The 21,961-nt window shown below is 35.2% G+C and overlaps 1 protein-coding gene across 3 annotated transcripts in view; it reads left to right on the top strand.

Moving 5' to 3' along the window:
• The first annotated feature begins 994 nt into the window (after positions 1-994).
• The window catches only part of LOC135619300 (magnesium-chelatase subunit ChlD, chloroplastic-like), a 47,172-nt gene continuing 26,205 nt past the window's right edge, over positions 995-21,961 (top strand). For 2 of the 3 annotated variants that reach the window (XM_065121194.1, XM_065121191.1), the window contains exons 1-6: positions 995-1,336; positions 4,378-4,556; positions 5,361-5,445; positions 5,531-5,847; positions 11,135-11,258; positions 13,514-13,606. In XM_065121194.1, the coding sequence (XP_064977266.1) occupies positions 1,064-1,336; positions 4,378-4,556; positions 5,361-5,445; positions 5,531-5,847; positions 11,135-11,258; positions 13,514-13,606 (1,071 nt within the window). In that variant the 5' untranslated portion in view covers positions 995-1,063. The remainder of the gene's footprint in view (positions 1,337-4,377; positions 4,557-5,360; positions 5,446-5,530; positions 5,848-11,134; positions 11,259-13,513; positions 13,607-21,961) is intronic. The other variant, XM_065121193.1, reaches the window with a different exon arrangement.

The following is a 21,961-nucleotide window of genomic DNA, read 5'->3' as shown; positions in this document are numbered from 1 at the left end:
TTATAATTTTATTAATTAATTTATCATCAAAATATAAGATTCAATAGTATTAATCGAATTGATTAACACGTATCTCAACACTATATTTCTCATTTGCGAGCAGAGACACTTATATCGATTTTGACAATTAGTTTTATTCTTGGTTTGATACCTTTAAATACGAAGATCGATATGCCTAGGTCACTCTTGGGTGATAAATGATTTTTTGTGGTTCACTGGTAAAGTTAGATATATCTTTCATTTTAGCCTTAAAAACTATGTAAGATAATTGTTTATGTGTCTTGGGCATTTACTATAAGTTATATCTCTTTTGCTACCGGGCTTTGTTTGGAGGCATATCCATAGCGTTCCAAATAACAAATTGTTTTCGTAAAATTGACCAAGCCTTTCGATTCTTCTCTCTTTATAACTTTGTATTATATGGAACTCTTGACTGCACCCAATTAATAACAATTAAGTATCCCTATAAAGAATGGTTTTTCGATATTATATCCATTTTAAACCCGAACATTATATTCCTATTCTAAAAGTTTTTACATTCAATCCATCAAGAAATTTTTTTTTTTGTTGATCAACTGGAAATTTTGTTTTTAATAAACCTTTTTTATTAATAACATTATGTGGATGAAAATAAGAAACGTATCCTTAGACCAAAAATAAAACAAAAAGGATCAAATAAGCAACAACACCAAAGAAAGTGAATAAGAATAAAAGATGACAGAACGAAGAAATAAATCAAAAAGTAAATGATCTGTTTTTTGTTTTATTTTATATATAACATATAATATTTTATAAATCGTATTAAACTTGCGATCCGAACCGGACGATTGATCCGCCGGTCCATCTCCGAGGCGATTCGGGTCGATGAAACGGTTCTGTTATGACTCCGCTCGAAGGGAACGATTCTATTTTTCGTCCGTGACGTGTTGTGCTGCCATTGGTCACGAAGAGCTAAAAGAGAGTTGCCCGGGAAAGGCGACCGAGGCCGCGAGAGAACAAACCAAGATAAGAGGAGGCTGATAACAGTGACTCATTCGGCCATTCTATCTAGCAGAGCTCACAAATGGCTGCTGCTGCCGCCGCCGCCTCCTCTTTCATTGTCTCGAAGTCCATCATCTTCCCTTCATCTTTCAGGCCTCTTCTCCCCTCTACCAAGAGATCCGTTTGCCCTCGTAAGGCAGCCGCAGGGCGGCCGTCCCTTCGCCGCTTCATCGTCGCCTCGGCAGCCGCGACGATCGACTCCAGCAACGGTGCTGTCTCCGCAACGGAACAGAAGCCCATCGACAGCGCGGAATATGGAAGGCAGTTCTTCCCCTTGGCCGCTGTGGTTGGGCAGGTTCACGAGTTCCCTATTCTACACAGATTCTCAGCATTCAAATGCTTCTTTTGTTCTTTCATTATTTCTTTTTACCCTTCGGGATTGTGGCATATTTTTGCTTCTTCCAGATTGATAATTGTTAGGGCAGTGTCTTCTTGTATTTTATCAAGATGAATCATGCAAACTACGGTTTTGCTGGTTAGTGTTCTGCTGGGATGTTGGTCGTATAGAATCTAGTTCGACATTACGTTAGAGGCCGCTGAAATTTTGCACCTACTAATTCTTTGTGAAGATGGTTTTCTGAATGCTTGCCTGTCTAGAGACCCATCAGAGACCGGCCCTAGTTATCCCTTTCCTTGCTTATTTCTTGGCCACAATATACAGCAATAACAGGACTAAACTAGATGACGGTACAATGTCCATCTGGAGGATAGCAATGTACAATATCGTAATTTTTTGCAATTTGGTAAAGAAAATATGATTTGTCATTCTGCTGGTAGCATAGACATCTATGTTACCCTTCTTAAACTTGTTAAGTGAGAATTTCTCTACTGGTAACTGCTGGTAGTACTTCAATTTTGTACCATCACAAAAAATTCTGGTCTCAGTAGCATTGTGATTGTGTTAAAAGAACATGAATCTTTGGATAGTATCTTGACATAATTATTTACAAAGAATGGGGACAAGATGCTTATGGTTTTCAAGATTTGGAGAGAACCAGGAAACTTTTAGGTTATCAAACTATTGGTATAAGCAGCTTGCATCTATAAATTGATATGGTACCAAAAGGAAAAGTTTTCACAACAAGAGTTGGTACTTTAGGGGAGGTTCATACAGAATGGGAGATGATGTGGATTTACTGAATTTAAATAACAGTACCTAAGACTTAAATGGAGGAGATGATAAACAATATTCTTGAAACAATTTTCTCTGAAGGCAAAGTTTATCTTTGTGGACTGCTGTTCAGATAGAGTTTCAATGTCAAATACAACAAAAATGTTAGCATGGTATGTTACAAGATTTTTTCCCTTGAAAATTTTGCATGTGTAATAAATATTGCAACTTAGCATGCTAGAATATGTAAAGTTTTATATGATTATCTGTGTAAAATTTTATATGATTATCTATGTAAAATTTTATATGATTAGCTTTTATATGATTATCTATGTAAAATTTTGTGGAGCCTCTTGTTTGCTTCTTGAAGAGATAGACGAAGTAAATCATTCAGACAAATGTAGGATATAAATGGTTAAAACATCAATCAGTCTTCAAAGACACTCTGTTTACCTTTATTTATTATATATTGTAGAATAATGTCAACATATAAATCTTATTTTGATGAGATGCATTTTGGACTTAAGCCTAGTGGTTGGTTGCATCTTTTAATAGAAGACATTTATTGTTTGAGAGATAGGATACTATTTTCTCTCTGAATTGACAAGAGTTCTATATAAGAAAAATGTTCTGATGATTGAGATCACAAGATCAACAAGAAAAAGTACTAAAAAAGATTATAAACACCTCAGCGAGAGAAACAGAAAGATATAAGAACTCTTTTTAAACTCTCTTTGCATGCCTTAAAAGCAATGGTCATCATGATCTTACTTCCACTCTATACGGTAAGAGCCAGCATGACTTTCCCAAGGCTCATGCTGCCTTGTGATTGGCTAGATCACATCTTAAGCGCTGATGAAGTTTTTCTACAAAGACTTCCTAACAACCACATGTAAAATGCTTTGGAAAGATCTCTCTCTCTCTCTCTCTCTCTCTCTCTCTTTGTCTGTCTGTCTCTCTGTTTCTCCGAACTTTCGGTTTTCCTCTGATTATCTGTGTATTTAGCATATGGTGCCAACTATTTGTCAAATCATTGTTTGCCTCCTAACTTCGGTTCCCGGTAAAAGCAGGACTACTCTAGATGCATGGTACTTCTAAACTTTCATAGGTAGGTAAGAGAATATTACTGATCAAGGAAAAAAAAGAAAAAAAATATAGAAATTTAGAAAAGCAAAGGAAGATGTACTAATAGAGGAATACAGGGGACATACTGTTTGGTTTTTCATTATTCTTTATGGCTATCCCTTTCTCAAAGTGAAACCAACAGTTACTCACACAATTGACACCTGAGCTGCTACTTTGCCAAAGTTGTCAATGTATAAAAAAGTCAACGAATACATTGCATGTAACATAAGTACTTATAAGTGTAGAATGTTATTTATAATATTAATTGGTCATTTGCATTTGTTACAAAAAAAAAATCTTTTTTCCTAGACGACATTTACATGAAATGAAACGAAACATAATGCTTTCTGTTACTGAACTTGCTTAAAGTACTGTACTGGATAGTACAAGATTTTCTTAAACTAGACAAACCAAAACTCTGCCAAAATGGCTTCAGTAGACACCACATTTTTGGTGTTTGTGGAATAAATTATGCATTGCATTAAGCAGAAAAAGTCCAATTGTGTGCAAAATTCTTGAAATTAAAGATTTTTGTGATAGAGTTGGAGATTGGATTCAATGGTAAGTGAGGCCTAATTGTAAATATTGTCAGATCATGCTTAAATATTGACAATCTGTTTCTCCAGAAACTTTTCCTTATTGTCAGTGAGGCCTAATTATAAACCAATTCCCATCTCCACCTAGCTTGACAACCTAAAGTTTCATACTGGTAATCATAATGGTTACTTTACATAATTATTTACCTATTTATTTTTAAACAATTTTATGCATTCTGTTATTTGTCAACCTTACAAGAACCATATGCCAATAAACCTTACTGGTTGTTATAGTTAGCCTGATATGCTCATAGGGATTATTATTTTGTCTCTGTACTTGACCAAACCACCAAAGCAAAGAAAATGAATTATATTTTTTAATGCAAGCATATAAAATTTTACATATTTTATGTAAACTCTCTTTTGGGAGTTTCCTCTACTTTTGTCATCTGCATCTCTGTATACTTTTAGACAAGATGGATTTTTGCTACATTTTTTAAAATTTTAATATGTATCATTAGTTCAAAATGATTATTTTAACCTTTTTATCCTTTTGCTGAAAAGGATGCAATAAAAACAGCACTACTTCTTGGGGCTATTGATCGTGAGATAGGAGGTATTGCCATCTCAGGTAAGCGTGGAACAGCAAAGACAGTGATGGCACGTGGATTACATGCTATGCTTCCACCAATTGAAGTGGTGGCAGGTTCGATATCTAATGCAGACCCCAATCGCCCAGAAGAGTAAGGTTACCATGCTTTGGTCCATTTGAATTGGTTTAATGAGCTAAATAAACTGCATAGACCCATGGTTTGTAAATGCCGAGAACTGCTATATAGTGGTCAGTGCATCTGTGACACATTTCTTAATGAACAGTAAAGAAAAAAAAAATCCAGTTATGAACTAGCAAGTTCAACTTAATCATGAATCCTGACTTTTAATTTATATTAGGAATGCACCAATTTGACCTACTGCAACTAGTTATTTAGTAACACCATGTAATATTAATAACTACACGTACTATACTAATTGGTATTTTTTGTTTTAACAATGTAATGATTTGAGTGAGGTCAAAGGGTCCAATTGCTGTGATATTTGGAACTAAGTAGATATGAACAGGTTTTAACATTAGGGTTGGATTTCTTATAAAAATTGTTCTATTTCCTTCAGTATATTTAGTATAAAATCTTTGGTAAATTTATCTAGAATTTGTAACATCTACATTTGCATGTAACTCTGAAAAGACTTGTTACATCCTGTGAGCACCTGTCCTTAATCCTTTGTCATCTTATCAAAGTTTTTTGTTTAAGATCTTTCAAGTTCTAGGAAACAGGTTCAAATACGAGTGAGTGATAAACATAGCATGGAAACTGTCATTGAGATAGTTTGCTTTTTGCTATCTTATTTCCGGTAACTATATATCTTGAGTGTGATTAATTTGTTCTTCATATCTAAATGAGATATTATGTTACATGCAACATGGTAATTTATTAATTTATTTGATGCTCAAATTGGTTACAACCGCTAACAGACAGGTAATTTTTTAGATGGGAAGATGGATTAGCTGAACGAGTTGAATATGACTCTGCTGGTAATATCAAGACTCAAATTGTTAGGACACCTTTCTTGCAGGTGATTACTCATATGACTTTAATATTAATTATAGAATCATAAATGTTCATTTACATATCTAACACCATTTAATAAAGTATTGCAGATTCCACTTGGTGTTACAGAAGATAGGCTTATAGGATCAGTTGATGTTGAGGAATCTATAAAATCAGGAACTACAGCATTTCAACCAGGTCTACTTGCAGAAGCACACAGAGGTGTCCTCTATGTTGATGAGATAAACCTTTTGGATGAGGGTATCAGTAATCTGCTTCTAAATGTTCTAACTGATGGAGTTAATGTTGTGGAGAGAGAAGGAATAAGCTTTCAACATCCTTGCAAGCCACTTCTTATTGCTACCTACAACCCAGAAGAAGGTTCAGTACGTGAACACTTGCTTGATCGCATAGCAATTAATCTAAGGTATGTACCATATAATAAATATCAAGTCTCAAGCCTACGGTTCCATAGTAAGTCATGCCCAATTAAGTCTCACTCTTGGGATGAGCACATGATAATGCTTTATACCTAATAGTAAGGTTTGTGATTTTGCTTGGACTGGACTGTACCAACTGGTATTTACTGGTCTGGGTGCGAACTAGTATGCGGACCACCTCCATTTCGGGTGGACTAGTCTAGTGCATTAGAAAAAACTAATCATGTTAGGGCTCATAGAGGAAGTTGTGAGCTCGCCACCCTCTCACTCTTCCATGACCCCACCACCCTCTTCTCCTCTTCCATGAGCCCATCGCTATCAATCCTCCTTCATGAGCCGCTCACCACCTAAAGCCCAACGTTGGCCACACATTGTCCATTTCTTTCTAGTATGCCTTCTCCTTCTCTTCTCCTTGTTCTTTTTGTCTTGTATCTCTTCTTCTTCTATTGCCTCTTGTTTTTTCTTCTTCTTCCTTCTTTCTCTTGCTTCCCCCGGCATCCTCCCCTCTTCTCTCTCTTCCAAGAGTGTTGATATGCACTAGTGTATTGAATGTCAGTATGCTACCATCCATGGTATGCACCAGTCTAGCCTAGGCCATGTATGGGGGTCTACAAGATTGCAAACCTTGCCTAACAAGACTTGCCACTATAAATACATGACTTGGTATTTTCATGAATCCATTAACAAATTATACTTCTCTAGACAAAATAAGTATTTTCATGAATTCATTAACAAGTTATACTTCTCTAGACAAAATAAGTAATCTAATAAACTTATAATTGCTATTTCTTATAAATTTAAATATTTGAAAAATGTTTTATTTAATTAAAATAAATATTAAGGATTTTGGAGATAACTAAAGATACTAACCTTCCAATCACATCTAAAATATTTTTTTCTACCACTATGAATTGCCAATCCGATTCCTATGAAATAGCAAGATATCATGATCTTAAAAGCATAGCAGTGTTGCAACTATACATCTAAACTTTTGAAACTAATAATAGTATGTTAATCAGCATTCAAATATTCACTATTCCAATATGCAATAACATAATGATCAAAGCTTGAAAGAAAAGTTCTTAAATGAATGCTTAATTTTTAACTCAAATCGGTTATGAATGGTTAAATCAATTTCTCAAAATTGAAGATAATTTATCATAAGGTTGTATATCTTCTTAGTTCATATATTTAAATAGCACTAAAGAAATTGCACCAGCTAATTGTAGTTTTAGAAGAATGTCTAGATTAAAATGGATATAGGATTTAATTTGATTTTAATCGGCAAGAAAAGAACTATAGTCAGTTTGCATTTTGAAAGCTAACATATTACAGACATCCAAAACTAATTTGAAATTATATATCCTAAAGTATATCTTAAAATTAAAATATTATTATACGTAATACCAATTTTAGATCCCAAAAACTTTTTGGATTTTGGCTTTGGGTGCTAGGTGTTACTTTAAGGTCTCAAATATCTCTAATGATGGAAAGTTAACCAGAATTTGACCTTTCCTGAAAAATTATGCCCCCGAGGCTAAATGTGATTCATCTTAGGTTGCTCATGGTTGTAAATATTCACTATGGTTGTCCTCTAATATGAGCTAGATTATTTGTTATATTTCGTATAGATAAGATGTAATAGCCAATTCATTAATCTATTCATTTTGTCCATTCAATTTCATCTAGGACTCAACATTAAGGTTTAAAATATTGGTACCTGTACTGATACCCATGGATTTGATCATCATGGTTGTATCGACGTATGGATTGGTATTACCAGTCTGATGCTTGACCAATATGTGAATCGGGTAATTCTGTTTGGTTGGAAGTTGAGCATACTGCCTGGTAAGAACTAAATTACATTTAAGCATAGAAGAATTTTCAAACTTTTCTACAGTGAAAATTTCTTTTTAGGGGAACAAGTTGAACATTTTGTACATCTAGAGTACTGCTGATTCCAAGTATTAGCACAGAACATTTGATTATAACTTGATAGAAAATCATCTAACAAGTACACAAACCGAGGATCCTAGCACAAGAAAGGAGCACTTCTCAAAACCAAGGAATGCTCTCTAGATCTTGCCTATCTGTTCAGTTCCCAGCTCATGTCGAATGTACGCACACAAAAGGCCCCTCCTATCCAGGACAAATTTGTTTAAACAAACAACTGTTTCACACTGTGATTTGTTGGAATAAATTTGTAAGCATGTTGGTTCACATAAATTAATTGGTTGATTAACCAATAGTATATTCAACACTAAAGGACTATCTTCAGGATCCTTAGGGTGACTTTCTTACATGCGAAGCAGGAGCAATGCTAATTTGCAAAAAAAGAGATCATGTTCTTGGGCACTGAGTCAATGATGGCTCAATTTGGATGCGTGATGCTAAAGCGAAAGTATGGAGGAATGGTGAACCTATGAGATGCCCAAGTTGTGATCCTTTGTTGGGTTTTATAATTGTTGTCAGTGCCTCATTGCTGATTACTTGAAGCGCATAGCCGCACTTAAGAAGTGTTTGAACGAAGATCAGCCTTGGAGGTGGTTGAAGGAATGCAAGTCATCATTCCAGGACCTAAAGGTTGTATTGGTAGAGCCAACACCGGAAACTATGGAAAACCTTTCAAAGTCCTAGATTGCTGCTTCAAAATTTTCCATTAGAGGGGTCCTAATGCAAGAAGGCCATCTGTTTGCATATGAGAGTAGCAAGTCTAACGAGACTCAGTGGTGGTACCTAGTTCATGATATGGCCATAAGACTTCAAGATCAGTAATTTGGTTTTTGTTACGCTCCAACCATTTTCCCTCTAGTTCTTTGGTCTAGGTTCATAGGGGATTAGTAAATATGTATGGAAGTCATTTTCCCATCATCTACTCATCTAGGCAATCTGTCATATTGAGTTCAGCTCCTAATATGGTTCAAGGTGTACAACATGTTCCACGCAAGATGCCTAAATTCGTACTACTCCATTCCACAAGACCCTTCTTTGGAAAGCTCCAATTTGGCTACCCCACCAAAACTTTATATGAGAGACAATTGGAAGCATTTTTTATGGTTCAAAAGTGCACATTGCCCAACGATGCAAAGCAAGTGGAGTACTTGATGGTGATAAGGCTTTCCAAGTTAGAAGCGAGTTGGGAGATAAAAGACACTTTAAGACATGAATATAAAATCATTTCAGAATTCAGATGCATATTGGTGAGGACGTTGACAATTAAGTTAGGGGAACATGTCTTTAGATTGTAGCCATAACTTGCAATGACAATAATTTTGTTTAAATGTCTAGTCTATCATTTTATTTTGTTACATCTTCTTGCATCCTTAGAAATTAAAGTTTTAGTTTACGAATGCAATCCTTAGATGCAATTTTGTTTAAGGTTTTAGTTTAAGGATGCAATCCTTAGAGGCAATCTTTAGAAACTAAAGGTTTTGGTTTAAGTAGGGACTAAGACTGAATATATGAAATATAATTTTAGTAATTTTAGGAATAGACAAGAGAATATAGTTAAGTTGGATTAAAAAGAAGTTTCTTTAAGTAAAAGCTTCAGGTATCTTGGATCAATTGTTCAACAAGATGGAAAGATCATTAAAGATATTATTCAGAGTAAAAATAGGATGGTTAAAATGGCCAGGAGCGTCAGGAGTTTTGTATGATTATCGGATACTTTTGAGGTTAAAACAAAAAAATTATAAGACAGTTGTAAGATCAATAATGTTTTATGGATTTGAGTGTTGGGTAGATAAGAAACAATATATACAAAAAGTTTGTATTGCCGAGATGAGAATGTTGAGATGGATTTATAAAGTTACTAGGAAAGATAGGAAAAGAAATACTTTTATTCGTAAATAATTAGGTATCGCTTAGATAGAGGATAAGATGAGAGGTCTAAGATGGTATGAACATGTGCTTAGGAGACCTCCGAATACGATAATTAGAAGGGGTGAAATGATTAATGTTAGTGATACGAATAAAGATAAAGAAAGACCTAAAAAGACTTTAATAGAAACTATAAGTAAAGATTTAAGTAAAGTTTGATGTACCGAAACATATCACTCAGTATGGGTGGTACGTACTGGTCCAACAAAGGACCAGTACGAGTGGTACATTGGTACACCCCAGTGTACCATGTGTCAGCATACTCAGTACAATTCGATTTTGCTCGGTATGTATCGTACCGATGGGTAGTCGATACACTGGTACAGACCAGTAATGCGAACCATGGATTTAAGTACTCTAAACTTAACTAAACATGTGGCTTTTTACAGATCTTAATGATGACAAAAGATTCATGTAGCCGACCCTAAATAGTTGGGACTTACGACTTTGTTTTTGTTGTTGTTCTTGCATCACTATAAGCTAGCAAGATCTAAGATAGCTTGATAATCTTACCTTGCTTGTATTTTACATCCTTAAACATGTACTTAAATTGTCATAAGCTGAACCATCATGTAGGTGTTGAATGAGGTAATATTGGGCCCTTTTTCCTAGGCTGTTGTTAGGGATTCTTTGGTAGTGGAGTGGCTGACACATATCAGCCATCTCAACTCTAAGGAACCCCCTGGTGGCACAAAGCTGGATGGTCTCTAGGGCTTACGTAAGTTTGGAAAAAACGGTATCATAACTTCATTCAATTGGTGCATATGCTTGGTGTTCATGTTACCTTTCTCTACCATTGGGCCCTTAGTTGGTGTGCATTCGCTTGTCGGCCAATTTTCATTTTCTCTTACAAAAATTATGACATCTGCGAGGTTGAAAGTAAGCTGATGACTTCTTATTAGCAGGTGTAGCATAAATTTACAGCGTAGACAAATCTCAAAGTTCGTGACAGTCCATTCGTATTGACAGATAGGAAGGTAGTGTGTACTAGTATCATATTGGTTTGGCCAAGGACCAGTATTCGACCGAGATCTGAATCCATGCTTCTGTCAATACTAGAATCTTATTGACTAGCCTATCGGTATGGTAATCCTAGAAATTGTTGTGATACAAGGGTATGATTGTTTCATCATTTATATAATTAATAATATGACCAAAATATTGTGGCATTTGAAGATTTGCTGGATTTTTTGCTATATTTACAAAAACTTTGTACCTAAAGTTGTACCTCTAAATGACCTTATATCAATATATATCTAGAAGTTGTAATCAAGCATAAAGATGCCTATACCAGTAGATTGATAAAGATGATTCTGTACAAGATTTTTAAATTGGGATCATATTTATTCACTTTCTTAAGTTTATAACCAGAAAAGATTTTTTTTTCATTTTCAGTGCAGATCTTCCCATGAACCTTGATGACCGAGTTGCTGCCGTTGGTGTTGCAACGAAATTTCAGGAAACAAGCAAGGAGGTTTTCAAAATAGCAGAGGAAGAAACTGAATATGCAAAGACTCAGGTAGCACTGAAATGTCTTTAATGGTTCCAAATCATAGATTTTGTTTTTCTGTTCAACAATGACCTTGGTCTTCACATAATTTCATCGGATAAAATCTACATTTTTAGGATATTTTTAAAATAACAATAAAATGAAAGTATGTCTGTGTAGCTACTAAATCTTTAATCTTATATAGTATATATTATTGGCATTTCAAATGTTTTTGCAACAAGAGACTAGATTTTCTACAAACCTAAAAAAGTTAAGAGCCATTATATCTGAACTTCTAATCTTAACAATGGCATGATTTTTGTAGATATATTTTTGCAGAAATAAAGACAATTTCTATTTTCATAATTTTTTTGACAAAACTGATAAATAATGAAAAATAAAAAATTATCTTTCATGTCAGTCAGTTTGAAAACATCATGCAATATTTATTTTAATGTTTTGAATATAATAATTATTTTTCTTATATTGCTTGGAACATGTGAGATACTGTTGCAATACGAAGCCAGACTTCTCATCACTTTGATTAGTGTCATCGACCTTGACAATGTCAAATCTGAACAAGGACATAAGATGCAACCTCTTTTCAAGATAGGATAAACAAATGAACAACCGAGTATAACTGGAGAAATACTAGCAAGATTTAATCAATATATGTAGTTAAGTAATTAACAAAACATATCATAAGTGTATAATAGGACTTCCAGCTGAACTGTTTTGATGTGAAGTGGTGGTGTTGTTGCTTTTATGAGTGAATAGCATATCATCTCCTCTAGCGTAAAGGTCTCAGTCTTCACCATGCTAGTTAGGTAGGAGACAAAGTTTATTGCACTGTTAAAGTTGCTTATAAAAGGGTGGCCCAGTGCATAAGATGTGCTATTGGATAAGACCTTAGGTATGAGTATAATGTTCTAGCAGAAGCCTAGACTTCTGAATGGGCATTGTGACATCAGTGTATGCCAATCACAAAAACTAGTTTCCTGACTTATGCAAGAATAATGGCAAGAGATAAATTTTATGCTTGTTATTCACATATTGGATTTGGTTTTCTATCGAAATTAAATTAGTATTTCTGGTTGGTGATAGTGATGACTGAAAAGCAACCAATAACATGTTTAGGATGCTTTATAAACCAATCTGATATGTCACTTTCTGGTATCAATTGTTGTAAGAGCAGAGTAGAAGCTAGAAGTAGTAAAAGGTTGTTTGTGACATGGTCAACAAATAAAATATTCTTGTTTAAAGAGCTAAATGAAGGAAATTGATAATCCAAAGTTGACAAACATTACCATGGTGTTGTGCATGTTTTAAGCCTTTTGCACTATGAATGTCTACTATGCAAGTTTTTTGGTACTTTGCAAAGTGTTTCTTAACTCTATATCTCCACCAAAAAAGTGAGAGCTTTTATTGTCCTGAAAGCAATTCTCAAATGCCACTCCTTGAGAAAGCTATTTCATGACACTTCCTTGTGTTGTATGCTTCTTTCATTGCTTTAGGAATTCTACACTTCTTTCGACACATAAAATTCGAAAATAATGTGGTTACAGTAACCAACAAGGTTTGACACTATATATATATATATATATATATATATATATATATTTAAGGAAGATAAGTTGTTTAAATCTAAATAGAACTCATCAAGAAAAGTTATGCTTTGTTTTAATCTTGATGTTAGCTCTATTCTATCAAGGAACCTTTCCATTCTCTCTAATACTTTCTGCTATGACAAAAGAAACAGTGGTGTTCTTTATATTGAAAAGTTTACTGTGCCAGATTTCCTAAATGTGGGGAATCCTGAATTGTGCACTGTTGCTTCCTTCGTTGCATGATTTTAAACATATTGAGAAATTCCTTACCTACTTCCCTTGTGTTAGCGTTTAGGTAACGTGTACCTTCTACGGTGCATTTGTATAATTTTGATACCAATAGCTTTAAACAGATAAACTGAGTTGTAGACAAAAAAGTTCTCAATTTGTTGTGGAACCTCCTCAATTTAGACTTTCACTCTTCTGAGTTTCGACAGGCATTATATGATATTTATTGTGGTCTCCCAAGGTCCCTAAGAAATTTAGCCATTGTGAGGTAATCATCACTCTATGATTAGCATGTCTTGTCAACGAAATGTTATATGCTTTGTTGGTGTGAAATGCAGTATCTTTTGTATTATTTGTTAAGATAAAATATGACAAATTGTATCTCAAATGTAATTTACATTGTTCTGTTCCTTATTTGAGATCTAAACATGAAAATCTTTGCTAATGCAGATCATTTTGGCAAGAGAGTATTTGAAGGATGTCACCATCACTAGGGAGCAGCTGAAATATCTGGTTATGGAATCAATACGAGGCGGTTGCCAGGTTCATAATTTAGAACTCATTAGTTAAAATCACTCTTATCTTCAGCCCTTTCTTCTTGTCAGTTGGATTCTTATAATTTGCCTATTCATTACTGGATGTTGGGAGATTTTTTATTGTTTGGAGGCCCCTAATCTCTTTCATTCTTAGTATTCATTGTTTTTGTGGTGGCGTTTTGTACAAGAAAGGAAGAGAGGAGAAGAACGAAGGAGAAGGAAGAAATGAGAAGGAAGAGGGTAATCGAAACTCGAAAGATTCAGAACTGTTTGGTTCAGTCCTTTTAAAAGAAAAAAAACTAGACACCTCCCTTAAAGAAAAAGGGATTGAATTGCCTGAAACAAGGGTGATCCTTGTTCGGGTTCGTGCTTGGACTGATAAATAGTGGTTGGTTGTAACTGATAAATATATACTTGGATTTGTTCTTAGGTTCCATATGACACCTCTATATAAGAATATGGATCTAGAGAGGATACATTATGAAACATGTTTTTGCTTAGTCATTCAAGATCATGATATTTTATTTGTTCGAAGTTCAATTATTTCAAGATCTTTCGAGATGGGTATCATCAAGGTTCGTCTTACTGGTCTATATCGATGTACTAACTAACTGTCGGTATGGTACGTACCTATGTACCATACATCGAGACGACATACCATATGTCGATATGTATCGGAGCATACTGATGGTATGCTCAAAATCACCGAAAATAAACCTAAAAATAGAAAAAAGTTAGAAGGTTTTTAAGTTGAAAATAAATATATATTTAGTATAATTTTAGCAAAAATAATCTAAATTAGGAAAGAATAATAGCACATCTTTTTTTGGACTTTGAGGAGTACTTATGGTACATTTTGGATTGTCCTTCTATTAATTATGAATTATCTATAAAGAAATGATTTGAATTGTTATATATTTTTTAAACAACTTAAGCTTTAAGATTCAAATGAATCAAGTAATCAATCGATGGATATATCTGGTTGATTGGTTCTACCACTAAAAGGAATGACGAAACTCCACGAGCGGTGGATCAAGATTCTCGATCTAATGTATCTGTATATCAAGTTGATATGTTTGTCAGATCCAATCTTGAAATTGATCCCATGACGTAGTTTACTAATACACCGTATGTCATTAGTGTATCAATGTGGTGATGGTTGTAGTTTGATCGTCATGAACCACATATGCTTGAGGTGGCTCCTGAAGCAAGTACGATTGTGGCATGTATTAGTGCAGAACATAGAGAATAATGTTTGAACTTCTATTTTCGCAACTGATTTGCTACTCTATTTCATAAGATCGATCACTATATTGCTGCTCGGAGAAGTATGACCAACTATCACTGTACTACTATTGGCCTATAAGATTCTCCATAAAACGATTGTTGTGAGTACGATGAGCTTCACTCTATGTCTGCATCCTGTATGCTCTGTCGCATTTGCTTAGAATTATCCACCGCCTTCCCCTTCCCTTTTCGTGTATAAACTTAATCAGCACCTTATCGAGCTCCATGATCAGAATCTTGAGTGGCATGTGTAAAGTACTACTCGGTCCATGCACCACTCTCAAATTGTGTGGATGAGACCATTGACTCCTTGGCGTTGCCATCATCATCGGTTAAGGCACCGTTGTCCACGTCGTTGCTATGTCCAGTTTGAGCTCATTGTTGAATGCGATTGAGAAGATGTTTCATCGCTAAACTTTATTCTTTCCAATGGTGCGGTTGATGCTACTACCTTCCCCTTTGCCTTTACCTTTGCACACTGGGCGAATGACTATGACAGTTGGGTGTCTGTAGTTCCTCGAGCAGTCTGACTTGATATTGTTCGGCTCCTTTTACCACATTTTAATCGAAGGGGATCTTCCTTCTGTTAGGGATATGCTTTCTCTTCTTTTATTGCATCGATGATAAAATGCAAAGGACGTTGAGGATCTCCCGCCGCATCAAGTAGAGGATCCTTTCGGTTCTCCACTGCTTTGATCGACTCTAACATCAATCTTTGTTTCCTCTAGCTCCTTGTCCAGCTCAACACATCACAACCACCATATGTCGTTGTCTGCGAAGGTACACGAGCGACAACCTTCCTTAGATTTGGTGCGTCACTTCCAAATTGTAGCTATCACTCGACTGCAAAAAGATATAAATAGAACTTTATTTGCATAACAAATAATCAATATCAAATATAGTTTATAATCAACATATGTGTAACTTTTCCTCACTAGGATCCATATCGTGACGACACAATATAGCTATAACTCTAGAGATTGAACCAATTGTAAACCGAAATAATTGGCCCTCCATAATAGCATTGGCTGCATTGATAGTTTTTAATAAAAGCCGATATATAATATTTCTTAGTGCAGACAATAAATCTGATCGCGTTCCAAGACTATACCAGAATTGAATGGTTGGATTTAGATAATATACTACAAGACATAATTTTGTTAGTAAGAATTTTTTGAATATTAAAAATTATGAATTAAATTACAATGAATATGAATTTACTTGTATTATGAGTATCTTGGTCCATATGAATTTCAATCTTGCGATTGATGATCTATAAGTATTGCTCAGCCTTAAAATTATCTTTGAATGCTTTCTTGACCTCTTCTCTTGTTGTAATCAATATATGTTTAAGACATTTAGGGATGCTTGTCCATATCGACTTTATGGAGGACAACATAAAGTGGTTCCACTCCTGGCACTCCTGTTATGATTTTATTTACAATTTCTCAAAATCTAGAAGAAAGAATAGTCTTTTCCATCTTTTTTCCATTGTTCGATCTCGAATACCTGGAATCGGATTATTCTTGTGAGGTGACCATTACCTTGAGATCTTGTTTCTTTTGCTGTATTGACTTTAAGGCAACGAAATTTATAGTAAACCAAGTGACTCTAGATTTGAGTATTTCACCATTATATACTTTCAGTATTAAATCCATGCAATAAGCTACACATGGAGTCCAAAACAATATATTTTTTTTTCTATCAATTGTAAATCGGTTTTCTTTAAATTGGCTCCATTGTCGGTGACTATTTAGACAATGTACGATGTCCATTAGGTTTACAATGTACTATCTGATCTCTTCTATTATGATATCCATTAGGTTTTAAATATAGTTTGAATCTTGAATCTTGTTGGAAGCATTAACTGACTTATGAAAAACCACCTGTCTATTTTAATAAACAAGAAATTTAATGATATGTTATCTAACTATCACACATAAGTGTCACCCCATATTCAATCCCGTTGCATCTTGAAGGATTTGATCCAATCCTTCAGTTTTTCCACCTCATTTAAATACACGTCGTGGATCTCCTTTGGTGTTGGAGGTTGGAAACTCGTGCCAAACTTTTGAATAGAGGAGACCATGCTTTGATAATATGAACCTTGGGTTATGTTTGCTAGAATCCATAGAAGTTAAATTATTTTGCAATTGCCTTCCCAATATCTTTTTTTTTTTTTTATATGTATCATCAATCCGTGCCGGTTTTGCTGTTTGTGGAGGGTAGACTTGTAGATCAATATCAATAATATCTGGTGCTAACCTCCTGCTAAGTTCTCTCATAAAACCACGGATTCCACACTGTCTTGTGCTACCAATTCAGCTTAATTGAGGAGGGGTAGTAGCCTACCTCATGCTAGCAGACCTTTGGATTCATTATGGTGCAAGCCTACTGCCACTACCAAGCTCCCATTGTGAGTCAGGTCGTCGATGCCTCATTGCTTCCTCATACATATATATTTGATTGACCTAATATGTATCAAATTTCGATATCATCATAATTTGATATACTAATCACTACATTAACATAATTAATTAATTCCTAATTAGTTCTTTTTCATCACTATAAACATATCAAACTCCCTAATAGGTATTAAAGACATTGAATTGACCCAATATTGACCAAATTTTGATTAAATCATCATTAAAACCATTAATTACAGCATTAAAAATCTTAATTAAAACCTAATTAGATCTATTATACCATTACAAACATATAAATCAACTTAATATGCATGAAATACAAAGATTTGACTTGTTAGGTGTCTAATTTCGAAAATCTCAACATTAAACATAGTAATCAGAACACTAAAGGTCTTAATTACTCCTTAATTAACACTAAAATACCATCAAAAACATATCAAACAATATATTAGATATTAAATCATTAACCACATATAATAGGCCTAATCATTTCATAAATCAATAAAAATCTAGAAAGAGAATACATATCTCTTGATTAGAGTGTTCTTTCTTTTAATCTTCCTAAATTTGACCCAATCCACAAATCATAGCTTTGTTGAGTTTAAGAGAATGAAAACATGAGAATGAGAGAGATGAGTGAGAAAGAGTTTGAGAGAGTTGAAGATATTGAGAGAGTGAAATAGGTTGAAATAGGGGAGAGAAAATGATTAAAACACCATTTTCAATGGTTCAAATGGTCAATTTGATCATTTGAAATAGGACAATCTTAACCCTTGGTTGGTAATGGTCGAAATCTAATTGCTACCAATCGAATTTCGATAATTATTGACTAGTACAAACTAGTGATTTAAAACGGTGCTCGGGAGAGGCGAGGCGAGGCCCGAACGCCTCGTTTAAGGGTTAGGCGACGGATTTCGAAGAGGCGCCGCTTGGACGCTCGCTCGAGACCAGGCGCCGGACGCTTCGGATGAGCGCCCGGTTTAATTAAGCGAACCGAACCAGACTTTTAAGTCTGGTTTGGTCAAATAACGTAGTTTCTTACCTCAAAAGCCACCCTTCACGCCTATGTGACCCCGAGGAACCCTAGCGCTGCTTCTGCCTCTACCGTAAATGCAGCGGACCAAGCCTTCCTCTGTTGCCGACGGACGAGTCCGACAGCCCCTGTAGCTTCCTTCCGTCATCCTTCCATGTGCAGTTCCTTCCACTATCGAGGGAGTGGATCGCAGGTTCCTTCGCCATCGACGGATGCCCTCTAGAGCTTCTGTCGCTACTGCTATTGTTGTCTGCAGCTTTCGTCAATGTTGCTGTTGCTGTCCGCAGCTTTCGTCGCTGTCATTACTGCTGTCCACAACTTCCGTCGCTATCGCTGTTGCTGTCTACAGGTTCTGCTGCTATCTACAACTCTCGTCGCTGTCGCTGTTGTCCATAACTTCCGCCATTGCTGTTGTTGTTATCCGCAACTTTCGTCGCTGTCACTATTGCTGTCTATAGCTTCCATCGCTATCGCTATTGCTGTTTGTAGCTTCCGTCGCTACCGCTGTTGTCGTTCGTACTGCTGCCGTAACAATCTTAAACTAATCCTTTGTTACTATTAACATTTTTTTCTTCCCTTTAATTATTGTTAACAGTAAGTAATATATTGTTAACAGTATATTTTTAATTTAATATCATCTTTTTATTTAAATAATTTTATATTTTGTTATATTATATATTTTTTATATTTTAATATTTCAGAGCGCCTCACTTCGCTCAGGCGAGCACCTAGCGCCTCGGGCGTTTTGGAACCTTGGTGCCTTTTGACACTTAGCGTTTCTTAAATCACTGGTATAGACCCTGTATCACTTGATACGGGGTTATGTATTGGTATCGCCCGATATAGAGCGGTTCACATACTGATACCCTATCAGATTGGTACATATCACTTATACCGGGCGGTACACATCGATACAACAAACCTTGGGTATCATAAGCTAATGCAAAAACATGTGGTCGGAATTAAGTTTTAACTGAAGTGAAGTATATATATTTTACAACATATAGCCTTTTTAAGATATATAGATTTTGTATTAATTCCACTTTTCTTTTATACGTTTAGATTTTTTGGACTTAACTATGTGAATTATTTAATATGAATTGTTGTTTTATCATGTAATTTATCTAATATGAATTATTGTTTTGATGTAGCTTAGTAGCTTTGGCATTTGGGCACACAAATTTTGTATGACTTATTTATAATTGTTGTGGTTATATGGTTGTATTCAAATTAATTTTTTTATTTATTGTCTGTTACTTACAACCCATTTCATTTCATTTTATATGCCTTTGTATTCCTTTGCTTTCAACTTGTGACTAAACATTAGTATTTAAATGTCTCATTGTGATTTTCAAAGAACTAAGTCTTATCATAGACTTTCCAGTATACAATTTAGACATCTAACACTTTTTAGTCATTAATTTTACTTGAATGCAACTCCCTCTTGTATGAAGTATAGTATGATTCTTATTGGCATGTGTGTCTGAGCTTTTATTGATGATCTATTTATTTTCAATGAATTATTAGTTCTTTTTTTAGTGACATGTATCTATATGTAATCAAGAATATATAAGGATATCTATAAGCACAAATATGGTGATTTTAAGGTGAATTATAGGTGTTTCATCAAAACAGATTTGTTAGTTTGGCAAGTCCAATAGTCCCACATCGGGAAAATCAGACTTGCTGTCTCATATTGGAACTATAAATAAGGGCCTGGGCTTTGAAGTCAAATGCACCATAAGTGGCACCACAAGAAAAACCTAAGTGTTTACTTTGGGTTTAAGTCCACACTTAGTTAAATAGTTTGGGCTTACAGTTTGGGTTTTTCTTGTTTAGTATTTTCGGGTGTTTTATGACCTAGGAACATCTTCCTAAGGCATTTGTAATTGTCCCTTTTATAGTAGTGATTTGCTCATCTTTCGTCCGTGGATGTAGGTCAAAGTCAATTGACCGAACCACGTAAATCTGGTGTTCTTGTCGCTTTTATTTTTTCCGCTTTATTGTCTTTGTTGGGTTGCCAAAATTATCCTTTGGTAAATTTCCTAGGGCTAGCTCTAACAAACTGGTATCAGAGCCTGGTTCTGGGATCTTTTGGCAACGATGACAATAACAAAGATTGTTGTCGATAAATTCGACAGAAATGTCAACTTCGGCTTGTGGCAACTCAAGATGGAGGCCATTCTGGTTCAAGACAGAGTTGATTTGGTACTACAGGGAGCCGAGAGCATTCCAGATGATATGTCAAAAGAAGAGCTTGCGAGTATGGATAAGAAGACCCGATCAAGCATCATTCTAAATCTCTCTGACGAGGTTTTACGGGAGGTAGTTACGGAGACTACGACTAAGAGCATGTGGGACAAGCTTAAAGCCTTGTACATGAAGAGGACAGTGGAGAATCGTCTCTACTTGAAGCAGAGTTTATATATGTTTCGGATGACTAAAGGTACATCTATACTCTCGCATCTTGATAAGTTTGATTCTTTGGTTATGGATTTTGAGAATATAGATGCAAAAATTGATGATGATGATAAGACTTTGTTACTCTTGTGTTCTCTTCCTCAATCTTTTAAGCATTTCCGTGATACTTTGATTTATGGAAAAGAAATAGTTTTGTATCAAGAAATTAAATCTGCACTGAAATCTAAGGAGTAGATAGACAGGAATATCACTGGGGAAAGTAGAGAGAATCAGGCTGAGGGTCTGGTTGTTAGGGGGAGAATGGATAAAAGAAAATTTGACAGTAGTAGATCTAAATCTAGATCTAAATCCAGACATAGAAATTTGGAATGCAGATATTGTCATAAAATAGGGCACATTAAGACTGATTGCTTTAAATTAAAAAATAAATTAAAGCAAAAGGGAAAACTTGTTGAGAAAACTACTGAGTCCGCTGAAGCTAGTGTAGCATCTGATGAGAATGTTGAAAATATTTTCTTTGCTACTGATGACAGGACGATGTCTAAAAATGAATGGATTTTAGATTCAGGTTGTTCTTATCATATGTGTCCCAATAGGGATTTGTTTTCCACGTATAAATCTTGTAATGGTGGAATTGTTTTGATGGGCAATAATGCCGCGTGTGATGTTGTTGGTAGAGGAACAATCCGAATTAAAATGCATGATGGTATTGTGAGGACGCTCACTAATGTTAGACATGTTCCTGATTTAAAAAAGAATCTCATCTTTTTAGGCACCCTAGAGGCCCTTGGGTGTAAATACACAGCTGAAGGTGGAGTTATGAAAGTTTATAGAAGTGCTCTTGTTGTTATGAAAGCTTGTAGGTCTGGTAGCTTACATATTTTGCAGGGAACTACTGTCACAGGCTCGGTTGCAGTCTCGTCATCATCATTGTCTGATTCTGACATCACCAAATTATGGCATATGCGTTTGGGTCATATGAGCGAAAAAAGTTTGAGCATATTGAGCAAAAGGGGTCTACTTTGCGAACAGAGTACTGGGCCATTGGACTTTTGTGAACACTACATTTTTGGAAAGCAGAAAAGAGTCAGCTTCACTTCTCCGGCAGTTCACAAAACGAAAGGTACTCTTGACTATATTCGTTCAGACCTTTGGGGTCCAGCTCATGTTCAATCTAAGGGTGGTGCCAAGTATA

Source organism: Musa acuminata, chromosome BXJ2-8, assembly GCF_036884655.1.
Source record: "Musa acuminata AAA Group cultivar baxijiao chromosome BXJ2-8, Cavendish_Baxijiao_AAA, whole genome shotgun sequence".
NCBI lineage: Eukaryota > Viridiplantae > Streptophyta > Magnoliopsida > Zingiberales > Musaceae > Musa > Musa acuminata.
This window is presented reverse-complemented; position numbering and strand designations above follow the sequence as displayed.